Here is a 20,062-nt window from a genome sequence, read left to right as displayed (position 1 = left end):
TACTCAGATGAAAGGCCAAAAGATTATTACTACATAACCAAATAATTCCATCAATCCTCAACCCATCACAATAATCTATTAAACTGATCCCCAAAGATTCCAAACCCAAAAGTCTGCAAACACCATTTACATCATTGTCTTGTAAACAGATTATACACCATCGGTCCTTTTATCCTCATCCACCTAGATCTGTCTGGCCTTCACTATACTTCTGTTCACATCTTTATTAGAGCAGTCAATTCCTAAGCTTCATAGTGGAAATATTATGCTGCAAGTGATTATGCTTACTGTCTATTATGGACTGACCCGATGCCAATTTACCAGCACTCATCTTCCAATTATAACAGACAATTTGTTACTCTATCAAAGTAAATTATATAATCTGTACTACAATGTACATTGTAGGTTGCACTACAGTGCCAGAATATTTATATCCATTAATGATTGTAAGAACAACAGTAATTACGAAACAGTGGCTACTATTATGCTGGCCATACACTAGTGCGATTTCAGGCCGAATGCCCGATTTTCGACTTGTCGTATGATGAATCGCGTGGAAATAGTGTCCTTTTTAAGGTAGGAGACGATCCGATGCGTGCCCCTAAACGTATCGTTTGATCAGATGTGCAGCCCATCATATCTATCGTGATCGTATGCCGATCGTGCCGTGTATTTGTGCATGCGATGCATCGTGCATCTGACTGGCGTAATTTCAGTGACATTTTAAAGAAGTGTGTGTTCTTTCAATGAGCGTCCCTCCTAAACTGCAGATCGATCGTATTGTGAGATCGTATGCACATCGTATGTCAATCGTGTGGCCGGGACTGCCAGGGAGTTCAAGGGCAATCGTAAGATGAATCTTATCTTATGCTGGTCGTACTAGTGTATAACCAGCATTAGATACCAAATACACTACTTACTGTGAAGCAAGATGGTATTAGGAAAAATGAAAATAAAACACCTTTGTTGTTTTTAGAATGTAAGCTCTTATGAGCAGGGCCCTCTACCCTCTTGTGCTTCTCCCTACTTTACTTTCATCTACTTCTTACTGCCCAGTAGGGCACCTAACTGCTTATCTGGGTGTTATGGTCGCTAATGTAGCAATGTATATTATCCATGTCCTTGTAGTGCATTGTATTGTACTGTAAGTCACTGGTAACCTATTTATTTATCTACTTAGTAAGACGCTGCGGAACACTTGTGGCGCCCTATAAATAAATTATAATAATTGTACCTAGAGAACCCCTGTCCCAGAAACATTTCATCTAACTATGGCAAGCATCTTTTACATAACAGTGAGAATACTGAAGTGTTATTGCTTAAATATACCATGAGCCACAAATGTCAACTTAATATATCCTTCACAAAAACTAAAACAACAGGCAGTGTAACTATTTACATATACTTCCATTAGAACTTTTTAGAAAGAAGAACAAATATCAGTAACTGCACACCTTTTAAAAGCCCCACAGAAGCCTCTGGTGGCAATGTAAAGGAGTCCAAAGACCTCGCAATCTCCAGAAGTCCATTAAAGTGATGTGCCATGTGGTCTCGACACACAGAACAAATGTTCTGGATAGCTTTGGCAGAGGGAGAAGCCAGGGTTGACTGACACAAGCCCTTCATTAGGTAGGACAACACAGGATCTGGAATAGGAAATAAACCATACATGGATACAAACCAGCTGGTGAGACTACTGTATCACAAGGACAATACATATGTTGTGGTGGAATGATGTATAAATTAGATTAAAAGCATTAATAAAATTAATTTGACAAATTTTTCAGATCTATATTTGTTCTGTAGCCCGATAACCAGACCAGTACTCAAACTATTTTAACAGTTAAGACTTTACCATTTCTTCCCTTTTTAAAAAACATTCATCTAATCTATGCAAGAAGATGTAGCAACAAACTTTATAGAAGAGGGATACATTCCTGCAATATGGATATTATGTATTATCTCTTATTGCTCTGCTGGTTAGTGTGCTTTGTAGTTTTTGTTGTATTTGGCAGTTACTCACCAAGAAACTGTGGGTTCCTGTCAACCACCTCACTCATCTCCCCTACCAGCTCTATGCTAGTGTACCGCACAGCAATATGCACTGCCTCAGGAAGTCGGACCACTCCTTCTAGAACCTCTATCAAAGTTGGATTGTTCTCCCTGCAAAATTGTGAAAGAAAGTCAAGCGATATTACTTCAAATAGGTGAGACATAAAAAAGATAATTAAATTGTGTTTGTTGGTGTGTGTGGGGGGTTTGACAACAAGAAAAAAAAAAAGTTATGGTAGACTAACCTTTGTTAACTCTTTCTTCGAGGTCCATAGGGTCCACAGGGACACCATCGGGAAATGTGGTTGGACTGATCCAGGCAACAAACAGTTAAGCTTTCAACTCCCAGGATGCCTCTGGTCCTCCTCCACATATACCCCGCCACTGGCCACAGGCATTCAGTTTTGTAAACAAGCCCAAGGCAGGATAAGGAAAGAGAAGGAAGAACAATGTACACCAGAAACACTCTCATACAAAATTAGGGAATCAGTGACAAAGAAAAATTACCCAATGCAGCCAGGTGCATCAGGGTGGGTGCCTTGTGGACCTAATGGACCTCGAAGAAAAATAGTTACCAAATATAAGTCTACCATAACTCTAATTTTCTTCTTCAGGGTCCATAGGTATCCACAGGGATGTCCTAAAGTAGTTCCCCTAAGGGTGGGTACGCTCCTGAGCAGAAAGAATAACACACCGCCCAAAGGAAGCATCCTGAGAGGCAAACGTGTCAAAGGCGTAGAACCTAAGATAAGTGTGGACAGAAGACCACGTGGCCGCCTTGCACAATTGTTCAGCAGAGGCACCACGACGAAACGCCCGCGATGGTCCCACAGACCGGATAGATTGTGCTGTCGCCGTGTTTGGAACAGGGAGATCAGCTTGCGTGTAAGCCTGAGAGATACTCATACGCAACCATCGAGCCAGAGTTTGTTTATTAGCTGGCCAGCCTCGTTTGTGAAAACCATAAACACACAAAAAGAGCTTCTGATTTTCTAACTGCGTTTGTACGATCCACCTAGATACAGAGAGCACGAACTAAATCCAGGGAAGCTTCACCTACAGAAACGTCTGAAGACTGGACAGCTGGAACGACAATCTCTTCATTCACATGAATACGGGACACTACCTTAGAAAGGTAACCTGCCCATGTACGGAGGACAGCTCTATCTTGGTGAAATATCAAAAACGGGTAGCGACAAGAGGTTCAAATGGGGGAGCATGTAGCCCCTTGAGAACCAAAGACAAATCCCATGGTTCCACCGGTGGGACAAAGGGTGATTGAACTTGGAGAGCTCCCTGAAAAAAAAATTCTTCCATCCCGCAAAGAAGCAATCCTCCGCTGGAACCAAACTGACAGCACAGAAACCTGTACTCTCAGGGTGGCCAGTCGGAAACAGAGGTCTAACCCAGCCTGGAGAAAAGCAAGTTCCCGGGAAACCCTAAAAACCTTAGGGTCATACTTTCTGTGGGAACACCATTGACGAAAAGAGTACCAAACTCTGTAATAGATGCGGGGAGAGGAAGGCTTTCGTGCCCTAAGCATCGGCAATCACAGAGCTGGAGAAACATTTGATTCTTAACAAGAGCCACGCCATCAAAGACAGACGAGGTAAGTCCGGATGCAGGCAGACACCCTGCGATAACAGATTCAGCCATAGAGGAAATTGAGTGTCTATGGATAGATTTCATATGTCGTGAACCAATGGCGCCTGGGCCAAGCAGGAGCTACTAGTATTACTGTTCCGCCTTCCTGCTTGAATTTCCTGAGGACCCTTGTGAGGAGGGAAATCGGATTAAAGAGATACGCCAACTTGAAGTCCCACCTCACTGCCAGTGCGTCCATGAAGGTGGCTGAGAAATCTCTGGTTCTGGACCCCTACCTGGGGACCTTGTGGTTGAGACGTGAGGCCATGAGGTCTACGTCTGGTAGGCCCCATTTGTTCACCAGGAGTTGAAAAACCCCCGGGTGGAGAGCCCGCAGCGTGTATGTCCTGACGACTTAGGAAGTCCGCTTCCCAGTTGAGGACTCCTGGGATGAATATTGCCGAGATAGCCGGTAGATAACGTTCTGCCCAGATAAGAATGTGTGTCACTTCCCTCATGGCTGCCTGACTTTGCGTGCCTCCCTGATGATTGAGATATGCTACTGTGGTTGCATTGTCGGACTGGATCTGGACGGGCCTGCTTTGGAGTAGGTCCTGTGCCAGGATGAGCACTTTGTATACTGCGCAAAGCTCCAGGATGTTTATGGGCAGGTGACTTTCCCGATTTGTCAGTCTTCCCTGAAAAGGAATGATGGACCTGTCACCGCCTCCCATCCGCGAAGACTGGCATCCGTGGTGAGTAGCTCACAATTTGGAATCCAGAATGGGCGGCCCTTGTCTAGATGAGCCTTTTGTTGTCACCACGAGAGAGACCGCCGAACATCCGGAGTGAGAAGGATCCTATGGAACCTAATTTGATGATACTGCCCATTTCACCAGGAGAGAATCAATTGTTGCAGAGGCCTGGAGTGGAACAGAGCATATTCCACCATGTCGAAGGTGGATACCATTGACCCCAGGGACCTGCATCGTTGATAGAATGGATACCCTTCGCTTGTGGAGCAATTTGCATACTCGCAATAATAGGGCCAAAATTTGGTCCTCTGGTAGAAACACCCTTTGTGCCCAAGAATCCAAAAGTGCCCCCAGATGTACCATCCACTGTGTTGGAGAAAGAGGATTTATTCTAATTGATGATCCAGCCGTGCGTCTGTAGGCAGGCAATGGTCAGTTGGAGATGGTGTTGTAGAACAGCTGGAGACTGTGCCAATATCAGAAGGTCATCCATCCAGGTATGGCAGTATTCGGATTCCCTAACGCCTGAAGTAGGCAGTCATAACCGACATTATTTTGGTGAAAACCAGAAGGGCCGTTGATAGACCAAAGGGCACTGCCTGAAATTGGTAATGTTGTTCTAGGACAGCAAACCGTAGAAATTGTTGGTGGGATGGCATAATAGGCACATACAGATACGCATCCTGAATGTCCAGGGAAGCCATAAAATCCCCAGGTTCCATTGCCCAAAATAATTGACCGAAGAGTCTCCATACGGAACTTGGGTACACGGACAAACTTGTTGAGGGTTTTTAGATTTAGAATAGGGCGATGAGATCCATTTGGTTTCTGAACCAAATATAGATTGGAATAATAACCTCTTCCTTGTTGCAACACCGAGTAAATGGCATCCTGGAGGGCCAAGGCCTTGATAGAATCTGATGGAGGAGTTGTACATAAAAAAAAAACTTCTGGGGAGGAGGCCTCCGGAAGGTGAGGGTACACCCCTGAGAGATTACTTCTCGGACCCAGGAGTCTGTCGTTTGATGCCAGTAGTCCGCAAAAAGAAGTCTGCCTACCACCCTGAAATCCCCCAGGAGGAGGCCCGCCCGATCAGGCAGAAGGTTTGTCGTCCGGCTTAGAGGCTGGATGTCTGACCGGCCAGGACCTCTAAATGTGCTGCTTGGTGGTCCTGCGAGAACTAGACGGTCTAGAGGAAGGCTGGAGTTTTGCTCTTCCCTGAGGGCAAAAGGACCAAAAAGAAGGCTTCCTAGACTTTGATGTAGCTGTTGATGGCAGACCTGCAGATTTTGAAGCTGCCAGAGTAGCCACTATCTTATCCAATTCTGCTCCAAAAAGTACGTTTCTATAAAAAGGTAAGGATTCCAGAGCCTTCTTGGATCTCGTATCTGCTTTCCAGGAGCTTAATCAAAGGGCTCTACGAGCAACAAGCATCCACAGTACATTTAGTAGGTGGGAAATGGTACAAAGATGCTAATCTTTTTGTAACATGGAACAGTTTATCCAAGGTACTCCATGCTTCTTTCATAAGTTAAGTGAGCTGCTCGGACTTGGGAAATCAGCTTTTACCACCTTCTGGTGTCAAAACACTGGAGCCTTAGGTCTAGGAGCTTGCTCATCATCCTGTAGATTTAGGATTGATTTGACCGCTCTCACCAAAGGAGGGACATCCACTGTAGAAGGATGGTCCTCCTTTCCCGAGACAGACCCTGGAGAAGAACCTGACGCATCATCTAACTGCTTTCACAAACAATAAATGTTAAGTACAATTTTGAAAACACAACACGAAAAAAAAAACATATTCCCCACACACCTGTAGCAAAGGGTTGAGGAGAAATAACAGTGATAAGTTATACCTGACAGTACAGAAAATAAAGGCAGCAACAACACAGCAGAGCTAGCAAAAGTCACATAAAATGCATATACAATATACTTGCAATTGGCCCTGAAACAACTACTCAAAACACAAGGCTTGGTAGGATTTTGAGCACTGTATAACCTGGCCTCTGGGGAGAGGTATACAGGGAGTCTAAACCCAAAACCTCCTGAAACCAGCAGCTTCAGCACAATAATGATAGTGGTCGCTGTGCATCTCACATACAGAAGAGGGTAGGAGGAGCAACCCAGACGCGAGAAAACCTCAGCTGGATCGGCGTCTGGGCTGGGTAAGGGGCTGCTGGGGAGAGCCTACCTCCCCTATGCTGTATCAACTGCCCGGGTGCGCTGGCCTTATAAAATGGCCACCGCCACTGTCCCCGATGCCAGACTGACTTGCCCCGGTGGTCTAGTGGGGAAGCGGACGTCTGAATTCTGCCGCACCAAACGGGCAACTAAATGCCTGTGGCGGGGTACATGTGGAGGGGGACCCGAGGCAACCCGAGAGCTGAAAGCTGTAACTGTTTGGTGCCTGGATCACTCCAACCACATTTCCCATGGTAACCTTGTGGTTCCCTAAGGACCCTGAAGAAATAAAATTTCTGCTTCAGGGTCCATAGGGATTCACAGGCATACCATGGGGTAATGCGGTTGGAGAGATCCAGGCACCAAACAGTTAAAGCTTTCAGCTCTCAGGATGCCTCGGGTCCTCCATATATACCCCGGCTCCCAGCCACAGGCCATCAGTTGTTCATTTGGTGCGGCAGGATTCAGACGCACCTTTGTAACAGGTGACTGCTCAGGCAGTCATAAGCTTTTATTTTGTTTTATTTTCTATGTTTGGGTTGGCAGTACTGAGTGTCTGAATTAAGACATGTACTGCGACTCCATCTACCTCCGCCGGGCCGCAACACAGTAACAGGGCTGGTGATTTCGGCGGGTCATGGCAGAGCTTGCTAGCAGTATTGCTGGGGCCCGAACTGCAACCGGATGAATGGAGGGGTGAGGTAAAGAGATTCCTCGCTTGCAGGAAGTCCTTGCTGCTGCATAAGAGATGCACCAGAAGCCGCTGCATTCAGGGCCCGGAGCGTCCGCGTCCTCACTAGACTACTGGTGCCTTATTGTGACACGCCGGGGATCGGCAGCATATGCTTCTACTGCCATGAGGCCGTACCCGGACGGTTTAATACAGCTTAGGGGAGGTAGTCGCTCCCCCGGCAGCTCCTCCTTCAACCCAGACACAGTCCCTTCAAAAGGTTTTCGTGCGTCTGGGTCGCTCCTCCTACCCGCCTTGAGTATATGAGATGCTCACAGTACACAATAGGCGAGTTGCTATAGCTGTTGGTCTCAGGAGTTTTTGGGTGAGTCATACTGTATACCTCTCCCATGGACCAGGTATATAGTGCTCTACCAAGTATTGTGGTTTGAGTAGTTGATTCAGAGCCCAGTGCAACTTAAATTGCATATGCATTGTATGTGACTGTTTACTGTTTCTCCTCTTCCCTCTGTTGAAAGTGTGTGGGGTTTTTCTTTAAACTTCAAATTTATTTATTTGTTATTTGCGAAGGCAGCCACATAACATTGCATTGTTACCTTTATAATTTATATGTCAAAAGTTAAAAGGAATAAGGAGGGGGAGGCCCCTGTGCTGGTTTCAGGTAAAGCTTGTTTGGCGAGCTTATCCGCTTAGAATTTTATAAAGGATGGTTTGTGTGCTGTCTGTTATAAAGAACCACCTCACCAGTCCAGTATACCAGTCCCTGTACAAGAGCCACCTTGGGTGTCCTCCTTGTCTCAGGTTATGAAGCAGTTTGTGGATCATATGGCTACTTCCATAGTGCCTCCTTGTATGGGGTATCCACAGCGGTATGCAGTCGGGAAGCCAGCGGACCTAATCCCAACAGCCGGCTTCCCGACTGTCATATCCCGGCAAGTATCTAAAGACAGGCGTCGATATGCCGACGCCTGTCAGACATACGCCGGGAGCCCGACGCCCGGCATCCCGATCGAAGGGACGCCGTACGCGTATAGCCGTGGATGGGAGGGTTAGGTTTAGGGTTCCCGGGGGGGACTTAGGGTTAGGCACCGCCCCAGGAGGTTAGGTTTAGGCTAGGGGAAGGGGGGGTTAGGTTTAGGCACTGGGGGAAGGTTAGGGTTAGGCACCCTTAAGGGAGGGTTAGGGGAGGTAATTAGGTTAGTCAATACTTACCTTAGGGACAATCGGGATTTTCACCCATGTCGGGCAGCCACTGTCGGACGTAAATCATACTGATTCCTCCACAGCATGCTATGTTTGCACCTCCTATACATCCTTACTGGATGGATGCTTACGCCCACTCAAGTCAGAGAATGGCTCAGTCAGCTGCAAGCAGAACGGTAGTCATTAAGGCACCTAAGCGAAAGTTATCTTTTTATCAGTCTGTTAAGCATATGGATTCAGACGCATCATCAGGGGAATCAGATGATGTGCAGGGTTTTTCTCCAGGGTCTAGCTCGGGAGAGGAGGACCATCCGTCCACAGTGTATGGTCCTTCTTTGGTGAGGGCGGTTAAATCAATCTTCGATATTCAGGTTGATGGACCAGAACATAGTAAGAAGTCGTTTAAATACCAGAAGGTGGCTAAAACTGAGTTTCCTAACAGGGAGTTCTGCGAGTTTAACCTTCTTTAGTCCCACCGGTAGCACCATGGGATTTGCCTTTGGTTCTTAAGGGGCTACAACAAGCTCCCCCATTTGAACCTCTAGACTTGAAATGGTTGACAGCAAAGACACTATCTCCTCGCTATCTCTTCTGCACGCAGAGTCTCTGATTTGGCAGCGCAATCTTGTCGCTCCCCATTTTTTTTTTCCACCAGGATATAGCTGTTATTCAAACAAGGGAGGGTTACCTTCCTAAGGTAGTGTCCCATTTCCATGTAAATGAAAAAATTGTAGTTCCAGCTATTCAGGCTCCAGATCTCTCTGAAGGTGAAGCCTCCCTGGATGTAGTTCGTGCTCTCCGTATCTATGTGGGCGCACAAACTGTTAGAAAATCAGATGCTCTTTTTGTATTATATGGTTTTCACAAACTAGGATGGCCAGTTAACAAGCAGACCTTGGCTAGATGGTAACTAACTCTCAGGTGTACACACAGGCTGATCTCCCTGTCCCAAACACGGTGACAACGCATTCTACTTAGTCTATAGGGCCATCGTGTGCATTTAGTCGTGGTGCCTCTACTGTACAATTGTGCAAGGCAGCCACATGGTCTTCTGTCCACACTTTTCTTAGGTTCTACTACACCTTTGATATTTTTGCCTCTCAGGATGCTTCCTTTGGATGACGGAGTTCTCCTTTCTGCTCAGGAGCATCCTCCACCTGGCTGCATTGAGTATTTTTTTCTTTAGGGCATGGATTCCCTCATCTTGTGAGTGTTTCTGGTGTACAATTGTGCTTCCTTCTCCTGCCTTGAAACTTGTTTACAAAACTGAAGGCCTGTAGCTGGGGGTGGGGTATATATGGAGGAGGACCAGAGGCATCCTGGGAGCTGAAAGCTTTAACAGTTTGGTGCCTGGATCTCTCCAAACACATTAACCCATGGTATCCCTGTGTACCCTATGGACCTTGAAGAAAAAGTTATCAATGGTAAGTCTACCATAACTTATTATTCCATGCAGCTCAGTCACCTGTCTCAATCTCCCCGCCTCCTCTCCACTCCCATTTAAAAGGTGGTTAATGCAGAAAGGGCAAATTTAATTTTTTTAAAGAACCAGCAGAGCCACAGGAAAATTCAATACATAAAGCACTGGGATAAAAGGAACCCAATATCATTTTCTGGTTCCAAAGACTAACTGTGGCGACCAGATTTTAACACAAATACAATTCTAGGGAAAACTACATGCAAAATATTGGGCCCTCTCTGCTTGGCGATTTCAGTCACATTTCTTAAAGCATAATGCTGCAATAACTATTACACTTGAAACTAGCATGTGATGAGTGTATTGCAGAAATAGCCTGGTAGATACTGATACAATTTGATGAAAAAAGGAAAACATGGCTATGGAGAACCAGAGCACTGATCAGTAATGCCAAGCATACAATTATCGGGACAATTCGCCTGATGTTAACGGATCCCCCTGATAATCGCACTGTGTGTGTGGGTGACCATGGGTAAAATATCGAGCTGCCCGTCTGATGCGATATTTTGTATGTTTAATGTTGGCCGCATCAAGCAGCGTATGCCCAGCCACGGTCGACAGACAATTCCCCTGTTCCTTCCCATGTAAGGAACGGGGAAATTACTCCTCCCCCCGGGGGCCGAGCGCAGATGTCGGGGGCCAATACACTGAGATATCTCACAGTGTATGCCCGCGATATCAGCTGTGTGACAGACTGATCTTTCAATTTATCTGCTATGGATAGGCCCTGAACGATGACAGATGTGCACTCCCGCAGCCGATAAATTTAATCTTTCATCTCTCCAACATGTTGGTCAAGTATCGCATATCGCTGCCAGATATTAGAAATATCTGGCAATTTATATGCGGTAAACGACAAAAGATATTAGCAGCAGCTACAGTGCTGCAGAGAAAAAAATCCACTCCCTGAATGATGTTATGCAATATCGTTCATCTTTTGCCAAAATCTGTCATAGACATGACAGATATCTTTCAGCACAGCCACCGGAATTTTCAATAGATATTATTTGACTTTCATCTTTCAGAAAAACATCTGCTAATGGATAGGCCCCTTAAGTGTGCAGATTAGTCAGAAGTAGGATATTTGTTTCTGTAGAATAGGGGTTCCTAACTCCAATCCTCAAGTACCACCAACATGTTTTGTGGATTTCTTTAATCATGCAAAGGTGAGTTCATCTATTTTACTGGTCAGTAATTATCCAACCTGCTTCCTCAAAACATGACCTGTTAGGGTTGTCTGATCATCCCTTTAATGAGGGACACATGAATCACACAGGTTCTGTGGCAGATTACAACTAGGTGAAATGGAGACTTGTAGTCAGTCAGCCACAGAGTCTGTGAAATTCATGTGTGTCCCTTACTAAAGGGATGAGGTGGCAACTCTACCTGTTGGGAATACTTAAGAGGATTGAGAACCACTGCTGTAGAAAGTAAATCCATTCCTCCTATATAACAAACAAGTTGAGAGTCCTTGATATCCCATGGATGACAGAAATTCCCCTCCCCTTATGGCCTGAATAACAGATCAAAGCAAAACCATTTAATCACTCCCTCGGTTTGGAGAAACTGAAGTGGAGGGTACAAGCCCCGATAGGAAATTCTGCTGCACCAATTATACTAGTGATTATGCCTTACTGACGTAAACAATGCCTGGAGGGACCCATCTCCGGGGAGTACCACCTAGAACTACAAAGTAGTGCATATAGCTCAGTGGCAACGCTATTGTGCCACAGGTAATTTAGTACAACATTTGGTACAGTCATTAAAACAAGAGATATGGTAAGAACTTACCTTTGTTATCTCTGTTTCTACGAAGTCCATAGGGTCCACAGGGTTGACCTTGGGGTATAGCTGGATCTGGATCCACGGGCACCACGCAGTTAAAGCTTTGCTGCTCCCAGGATGCACTTGGGTCCGTCCTCCTCTATACTCCGCCCCCGGCCACAGGCACCTCAGTTGGTAAGCAGCCAAGGCCGGAGGAGGAGACTAAACAGAGAGAAGGAAGACTGGAACACACAAGAAACCATACTCACAGAAATGGGAGACGGAAAACCGGTGACCAGCCACACAGCCCATTTGAAGCCAGGTGCGGCAGGGCGGGCGCCCTGTGGACCCTATGGACTTCGTAGAAACAGAGATAACAAAGGTAAGTTCTTACCATATCTCTTGTTTTCTACTTCAGGGTCCATAGGGTTGACCTTGGGGATGTCCCAAAGCAGTTCAACTAAGGGCGGGGACGCTCCTGCGCTGAAAGGAGTACCCGGCGCCCAAAGGATGCATCCTGAGAGGCGAAGGTGTCAAACGCATAGAGCCTCAAAAACGTTTGAATTGAAGACCAAGTGGCCACCTTACACAGCTGAACAGCGGAGGCGCCACGTCTAGCAGCCCAAGAGGGACCCACAGAACGAGTGGAATGAGCCTTAACAGAGGCTGGCACAGGTAAACCCTCCTGTGCATAAGCCTCACAAATAACAGAACGAAGCCAACGGGCTAACGTTTGCTTGTTGGCAGGCCAACCCCTCTTGTGAAAACCGAAGAGGACAAACAATGAATCCGACTTCCTAACCGAAGCAGTCCGGTCCACATAGATTCTAAGTGCCTGGCCTACATCTAAGGAAGCCTCGCCAGCTAAAAGATCAGGTGACTGAAAAGCTGGCACAACAAGTTCCTGATTAATGTGGAACTTTGAGACCACTTTGGGCAAAAACTCAGGATGAGTGCGGAGCACCGCTCTGTCCTGATGAAAAATCAGAAAAGGGGGGCGACAGGAAAGCGCCCCCAACTCTGACACCCTCCTGGCAGAAGCAATTGCTAGGAGAAAAACGGTCTTGAACGTCAGCCACTTGAGGTCCACCACCTCAAGAGGCTCAAAAGGAGGACCCTGCAAGACCCGTAGCACCACCGCCAAGTCCCAAGGAGCCACAGGAGGCACGAAGGGAGGCTGTATCCTGAGAACACCCTGGAAAAAGGTGTGAACATCCGGTAGTGTAGCAATCCGTCGCTGAAACCACACGGACAAAGCAGACACATGAACCTTCAGAGAGGCCAGGCGTAAGCCGAGGTCCAAACCTGATTGAAGGAACTCCAAGATTCCGGAAACGCGGAACACCTGAGGATCATAGTTTCTGGATTCACACCACTGAAAGTAAGTGCGCCACACCCTGTGGTAAATCCGTGCGGAGGCAGGCTTGCGTGCCCTAAGCATGGTACCAATGACCGAACTGGAGAAACCCCTAGACCTCAAGACGGCTGTCTCAAGAGACACGCCGTCAAAGACAGCCGACCCAGATCCGGGTAAAGGCAGGGCCCTTGAGACAACAGGTCCCGACGCTGAGGAAGAAGGTACGGAGCGTCGATGGAGAGACACCTCAGATCGGAGTACCAAGGACGTCTGGGCCACGCCGGAGCAACCAGCACGAGCGTGCCGCCGTCCTGCTTGAATTTCCGCAGAACCCGAGGAAGTAAGGATATCGGAGGAAACAGATACGCCAGGTGAAACGTCCATTTCACCGACAGCGCGTCTACCAGACTGGCGCCAGCGTCTCGTCCTTGACCCGTAAACGGGCAACTTGTGATTGTGACGGGAGGCCATCAAGTCCAGCTCCGGCAGCCCCCACCTGTCCACGAGTCGCTTAAAACACCTCTGGGTGAAGCGACCATTCCCCGGGATGCACGTCGTGACGGCTGAGGAAGTCCGCCTCCCAATTGAGGACTCCGGGAATAAAGACTGCCGAGATCGCTGGAATGTGACACTCCGCCCAAGCAAGGATGCGAGACACCTCCGACATCGCTGCCCGACTGCGAGTTCCTCCTTGGTGGTTGATATATACGCCACCGTGGTGGCGTTGTCGGGCTGCACATGAACCGCCCTTCCGTGAAGAGCGGGAACGGATGACTGCAGGGCCCGATAAACCGCCCGCAGTTCCAGAATGTTGATGGGAAGAAGAGCTTCTTCCGCAGACCAACGACCCTGAAGTGACAACGAGCCGGTCACTGCCCCCCAACCCCGAAGACGGGCATCTGTCGTGAGCAGGACCCAGTCCGGGATCCAAAAGGGGCGCCCCTCGACCAGATGCGCTGTCTGAAGCCACCAAGCCAAAGACTGCCGAACCTCCGGGGACAACACCAGCAACTGAGAGCGGATCCGGTGAGGTAACCCGTTCCATTCCGATAGAATCAGCCTCTGCAGGGGCCGGGAATGGAACTGGGCAAATTCCATCATGTCGAATGTTGACACCATGGAGCCCAAAACCCTCATAGCCGAATGGACCGACAGGCGGCAACTGCTCAGGCAACTGTGTATCCTCAGCTGCAGGGAGGAGACCTTCTCCGGGGTCAGGAAGATCCTTTGCTGACGAGAATCCAGCAGGGCTCCCAAATGAACCATCCGCTGAGATGGAATCAGGGAGGACTTTTTCCAATTTATCAGCCACCCGTGCGCTTGCAGGCAAGCGACCGTCAAGTGGAGATGATGAAGCAGTACCTCCGGGGAACTCGCCAGCAACAGGAGGTCGTCCAGATACGGTAGTAGCCGTACATTCTGGTTCCGAAGATGTGCGGCCATGACCGCCATAATCTTCGTGAACAACCTCGGTGCCGTGGAGAGGCCAAAGGGTAGCGCCCTGAACTGATAATGCTGCTGAAGAACAGCGAACCTCAGATACCGCTGGTGCGAAGGTGCTATCGGAACATGGAGGTAGGCGTCCTGGATATCCAGGGACACCATGTAATCCCCCGGTTCCATCGCCAGAATGATGGAACGTAACGTTTCCATCCTGAACTTGGGAACTCTGAGGAATTTGTTCAGAGACTTCAAGTTGCGGATAGGGCGATGAGAACCATTGGGTTTCCGCACCAGAAACAGAGAAGAATAGTACCCCGTCCCTCGTTGTAATTGAGGAACGGGAACAATGACCAGTGCTGTCAGCAAGGACTCTATAGCTTCCTGAATCTGTAAAGACTTGGTCGTATCCTGAGAAGGACTCGTGCAGAAAAACTGGTGGGGCGGTCTGTGCAGAAAAACTGGTGGGGCGGTCTGTGCCGAAAAGACAGGGCGTACCCCTGGGAGACCACTTCTCGAACCCAGGCATCCGTGGTGGTATTGTGCCAGCACTGGGCAAATAGAGGAAGTCGGCCTCCCACTCTGGGGTCCCCCAGAGGGAGGCCGTCCCATCAGGCAGAAGGTTTATCTTCCTGCTTGGAAGAAGGGCGCCTGGCACTCCAGGGCTGCTTCTTGGGCTTAGAAGCGGCCTTGGTCGTCGACAGCCTCGGGAAGGACTGACCTTTGGCCTTGCCCTGAACCCGAAAGGACCGAAAAGCAGAGCTCCGTACCTTGGTAGGAGCAGAAGCCGAAGGGAGGAAGGCTGATTTAGACTTAGCCAGAGTGTCCACAATTTTGTCCAAGTCTGGACCAAAAAGCAACTCCCCATTAAAAGGTAAGGCCTCCAGTCCCTTTTTGGAGTCAGCGTCAGCTCTCCAAGACCTCAGCCACAAGGACCGACGCGCCGACACAGCTGCAGCCGACACCCGAGAGGTTAGCAGGCTTGCGTCTAACGATGCTTCCCCACTGTAGGAAGCCGCATCCCTCATTTGACCTATCAACGCTCTCTGGATCTCCGGAGCATCTTCCGGAAAGGTATCCTCCAAAGCATTGGCCCAGCTCTCGATGGCCTTAGCCACCCAAGAGATGGCCATGGACGGACGGGTCACCGCCCCCGAGAGAGAGTAGATAGACTTCAAACAAGTCTCCACCTTCCTGTCCGTGGGATCTTTCAGGGAGGAGATCGACGGCAAAGGCAGCGTATCGCTTTTAATTAAGCGGGTAACGTGGGAATCCACCGCTGAGCCTCCGGAAACGGATAGTTCGAAGCCAACCGCTTCTGCGGTTGGAACCTCTTGCTGGGCAACTGCCAGGCCCCTGCCATATGATCCGTCAATTGATCGGACAGGGGAAAAACCGTCGAAGCTACCTTAGCCTTTTTAAAATTTGGGTATTTTGACCTGGGGGCGGGCACATCCTCCTCAATGTGAAGGATGGCCCGCACCGCCCTAACCAATGCCGGCACATTAATGGAAGACTTAGCCTCCATCTCCTGGGCCCCGGCATCCGAGTCAGAGTCTTCATGGATCTCCCCGTCATCCGAAGACACGTCCGTGTCCGTGAACTGAGCCGCCAGTGAAGCCGGAACGGAACGCTTGGACGCCCGTGGGGGCAAATCACTGTGCAACATATTTTGAAAAGCCGATGACGAAGCCGCCAGACTCTGAACAGAGCTGGAGAGGACGTCCACCCAAGGAGGGGGTACTGCCTGAGCAGACCCCTGAAAAGGTACCATCGACTGCTGTGGCACCGTGGGGGATTGCATGTATACCGGCAAACCCGCATAAGGACCCACAGTCTGAGACCCGGGAGGAGACTGCACCAGACGAGTCACACCCGGGGAACGGGGGATGGTAGGCTGGGGCAACGCCCTAGAAGGGGCCGCAGTCGGGACCGCAAGTCGGTCCGCGATTGACGCCAGCACTTGCGTAAACATCGCCCACGGAGGATCCTGCGCCACCGGGGGTTTAGAGGGTCCAGGTACCAACTGGCACCGCCCGCACAGACCGTCCTGAGACAAATCTGCCCCGTCAACCCCTGCCGAACCGTCGGCAGGAAAACAACACAGGAGCCTCGGAGCGCTCATTCCCCTCATCAGACATGACACAAACTTTTTTGCAATAAAAGTGTCTCACCGAAACGAGGTAAGGCGTATAACACCCACGCACTCCCAAGTATGCAACCCAAACAGCCCACAATATGGTACTGAGGAGCACACCGCAGTATGTGACGGACCTCACAAATACGTAGATTTATATAAGTGAGGTACACAGAAAGAACACCCCTCCCCCACGCACCTGCGGGCCGTAGGAGAAGGAAAGGGATAGGTAAAAAGCTGACAGTAAGTAGAAAATAGGCACAGACAGCAGCACTAGCAATAGTCACATACCATGCAGAGAAGTATTACTCACTGCACCTTCCGCTACAATCAACCTCCCAGATTCAGTGTCTGGGAGGGCTATAGCGCTGCGAACACCGTCCTGATCAGGGGAGAGGTACGCAGGGGGACTGGTCCACTGTAAGCCTGCCTGGGAGCTCTGCTATGCTGCCTGAGGAAGATGGCCGCCGGAGAGCTCTGAGGAGGAGTGGTCAGAAGAGAACAGCCCAGCGATGCCAGCACACATGAGAGAAGGCGCGCTGGGCTGAGGGGAGGAGCGCTGAAGCAGGGAAGGCTGCCTCCCCTGCTAGTACTAAACCCCCGGGGAAGCCGGTTCCCCGCCGGTACTTACACCCCGGGGGCCAGCGGTCACGCGGGGTATTCCTGAAGAGGGGGAGCCCGCCGCCGCTACTAGCGCCGCCGGTCTGTCCCCAGAGACCGGCGGCATGAAGACTGCATTATCCCCGCGTGCAGCGCTGACAGCGCTGCACGCGGCTTACCTGGCCCCTTCAGTCCGGCAGCAGTCCTTGGGAGGTCCCGGAGCCACGCTAGTACTGACTCCGGGGTCCCGCTGCGATCCCCGGATCAGTACCGGCGTCGCAGCGCCAGCGGGGCTGTTGGAGCGGCAGCGTAGACGTCCAGATGGACAGTCTGATGCTGCTGCTCTGAAGACAGTAAAAATAAAATAATAAAATCTTCGTTTTAAAAATAAAAAATAAAGCTTAGGTGCTGCTTATGCAGCCCCACTGCGCAGGGTGACCCGACTCCGGCCGGGCACCAACTAAAACTGAGGTGCCTGTGGCTGGGGGCGGGGTATAGAGGAGGACGGACCCAAGTGCATCCTGGGAGCAGCAAAGCTGTAACTGCGTGGTGCCTGTGGATCCAGATCCAGCTATACCCCAAGGTCAACCCTGTGGACCCCCTATGGACCCTGAAGTAGAAAGTGAGATTACGCGCAAAAAAATATCCGCACAGGAACTAATTGTTTCCAACAATCTATTCCCCTAAATTATCACATAACCTTTGAATATAATTTAATATTGTGGGGAGGTGCACCAGAGAATAAACATAACATGATTTCAAAAAAACAAAGAAAAAAATATTCTCATACCGGGCACACACAGATTATATTGAATGTATATTTACAATACAGTGCAAGTCTGGATTCGTTAATTAAAACATAACTTTTATTAAGGCAAAATATGTAAAAATAAATATATAAGGAAATAAAGTGATTAAAAATATTGACAAAAACCTGTTGTTTATTTCTCTGTTAATTCATACATTGTCCGCATACTTTGCTGGGAATACTAAATGTCATCAGCCTATTATCAATGCATATGCCAATATGGAAAACAACTGGTGAATTAGATCCTACTTACATATCCTATAATATTATTCTAATATAATGTTGGAAATTAATTAGTGGAGTTCATCAGTTGTATGGATCAGTAACCCATGGATCACCAATATTCTGTTAAACAACTAAATAGTTCATGGCTCTACTTTCGTACAAATCATTAACACTCCCTCATTTCCATATCTCAGCCATATGCTTTAATTATTCATCATGAATAGCTGTGTTAATACAGTATATAAAATAATCATTGCTGTGTATATTCCGTATCGGACTGGAGGTTCCTATATACTGAGAACATATGAATGGAGTGAATAGGAGATGATCCGGACTTGATTTGTAACACAATATATATATCTTGCTTATTAACCAGATAGCTCCCCTAAATGATTTGTTTTATTCACACGAATAGAGGACAGAGGACGGTACAGGAAGGCCCTCATGAAGGCAAGCCTCTGAAATTGCCAGGTGAATCCAGCCTGCCAAAGTCGGCTTAGTGGCAGGCCATCCTTTCTTTCGGAAACCAAAAAGGACAAACAACGAGTCCGACTTCCGAAATGAGTTGGTATGGTCCACATAAGTTTGTAGATCACGTACCACATCCAAAGAGGCCTCACCAGCTGAAAGGTCTGGGGAGTTAAAAGCTGGTACTACAATTTCCTCATTAATGTGGAAGCTGGATACCACCTTAGGTAGGAAACCAGGGCGAGTACGAAGAACCGCCCTGTCCCTATGGAAAATCAGAAAGGGAGGGCGACATGAAAGAGCCCCCAAATCAGACACCCTTCTGGCCGAAGCAATGGCTAGAAGAAACACAGTTTTAATTGTGAGCCATTTTATTTCCAGTGAGCCCAGTGGTTCAAATGGCGGTCCTTGTAGAGCCCTAAGAACCACAGTCAAATCCCAAGGAGCCACCGGTGGGATAAAGGGAGGTTGGATGCGAAGCACACCTTGCATAAAGGTGTGTACATCCGGAAGAGTAGCAATCCTACGGTGAAACAGTACTGACAGGGCAGAAAATGCACCTTCAGAGAAGCAAGGCGAAGACCGTGATCTAAGCCCGCCTGTAGAAATGCCAAAATCCTGGATAATCCAAATGTCTGAGGTTTATAACCTCTGGGACGACACCATTCAAAGAAGGTGTGCCACACACTGTGATAAATTCTCACAGAAGCAGGCTTGCGAGCTCTGAGCATGGTGTTCACCACCAAGCTGGAAAAACCCCTGGAACTCAAGAGGGCAGTCGCAAGAACCATGCCATCAAAGACAGACGGACTCAGGTCTGGGTAGAGGCAAGGACCTTGGGACAACAGGTCCGGACATTGAGACAACAACATCGGAGTGTCTGTGGATAGACTTCGAAGATCTGTGTACCAGTGATGTCTGGGCCACGCTGGAGTTACCAGCATTAGCATACCCCCTTCTTGCTTGAACTTCCAAATCACCCGAGGCAGAAGGGAGAATGGAGGAAACAGGTACGCGAACTGGAAGGTCCATTTAACCAACAGAGCGTCTACCAGCAGAGCCCCCAGGTCTCTTGTTCTTGAGCCGTACCTTGGCAACTTGTGGCTGTGCCAAGATGCCATTAGATCTACTTCGAAAAGTCCCCACTTGTTCACCAGAAGGTGAAATACTTCCTGGTGAAGTGACCATTCCCCTGGGTGTACATCACGACTGCTTAGGAAGTCCGCTTCCCAGTTCAGGACTCCCGGCGACTGTGCAGACAGCTGCGAACCCGCTGCTGCAGCGTGATTATCTTGTCCCTGGTCAAGAAAATCCTCTGTT

The 20,062-nt window shown here is 48.6% G+C and overlaps 1 protein-coding gene across 2 annotated transcripts in view; it reads right to left on the bottom strand.

Moving 5' to 3' along the window:
* TNPO3 (transportin 3) overlaps positions 1–20,062 on the bottom strand; it is a 171,605-nt gene that overhangs the window by 89,613 nt on the left and 61,930 nt on the right. For both annotated transcript variants that reach the window (XM_088468653.1, XM_088468654.1), the window contains exons 11-12: positions 2,024–2,163; positions 1,455–1,646 (exon numbers count right to left, since the gene is read on the bottom strand). In XM_088468653.1, coding sequence (XP_088324779.1) covers positions 1,455–1,646; positions 2,024–2,163 — 332 coding nt within the window. The remainder of the gene's footprint in view (positions 1–1,454; positions 1,647–2,023; positions 2,164–20,062) is intronic.

The sequence above is a fragment of the Taudactylus pleione genome, unplaced genomic scaffold (assembly GCF_031769625.1).
Source record: "Taudactylus pleione unplaced genomic scaffold, aTauple2 ptg000086l, whole genome shotgun sequence".
In the NCBI taxonomy this organism is placed as follows: Eukaryota; Metazoa; Chordata; class Amphibia; order Anura; family Myobatrachidae; genus Taudactylus; species Taudactylus pleione.
Note: the sequence above shows the minus strand (reverse complement) of the source record. Positions and strands in the feature narration are given on the sequence as shown.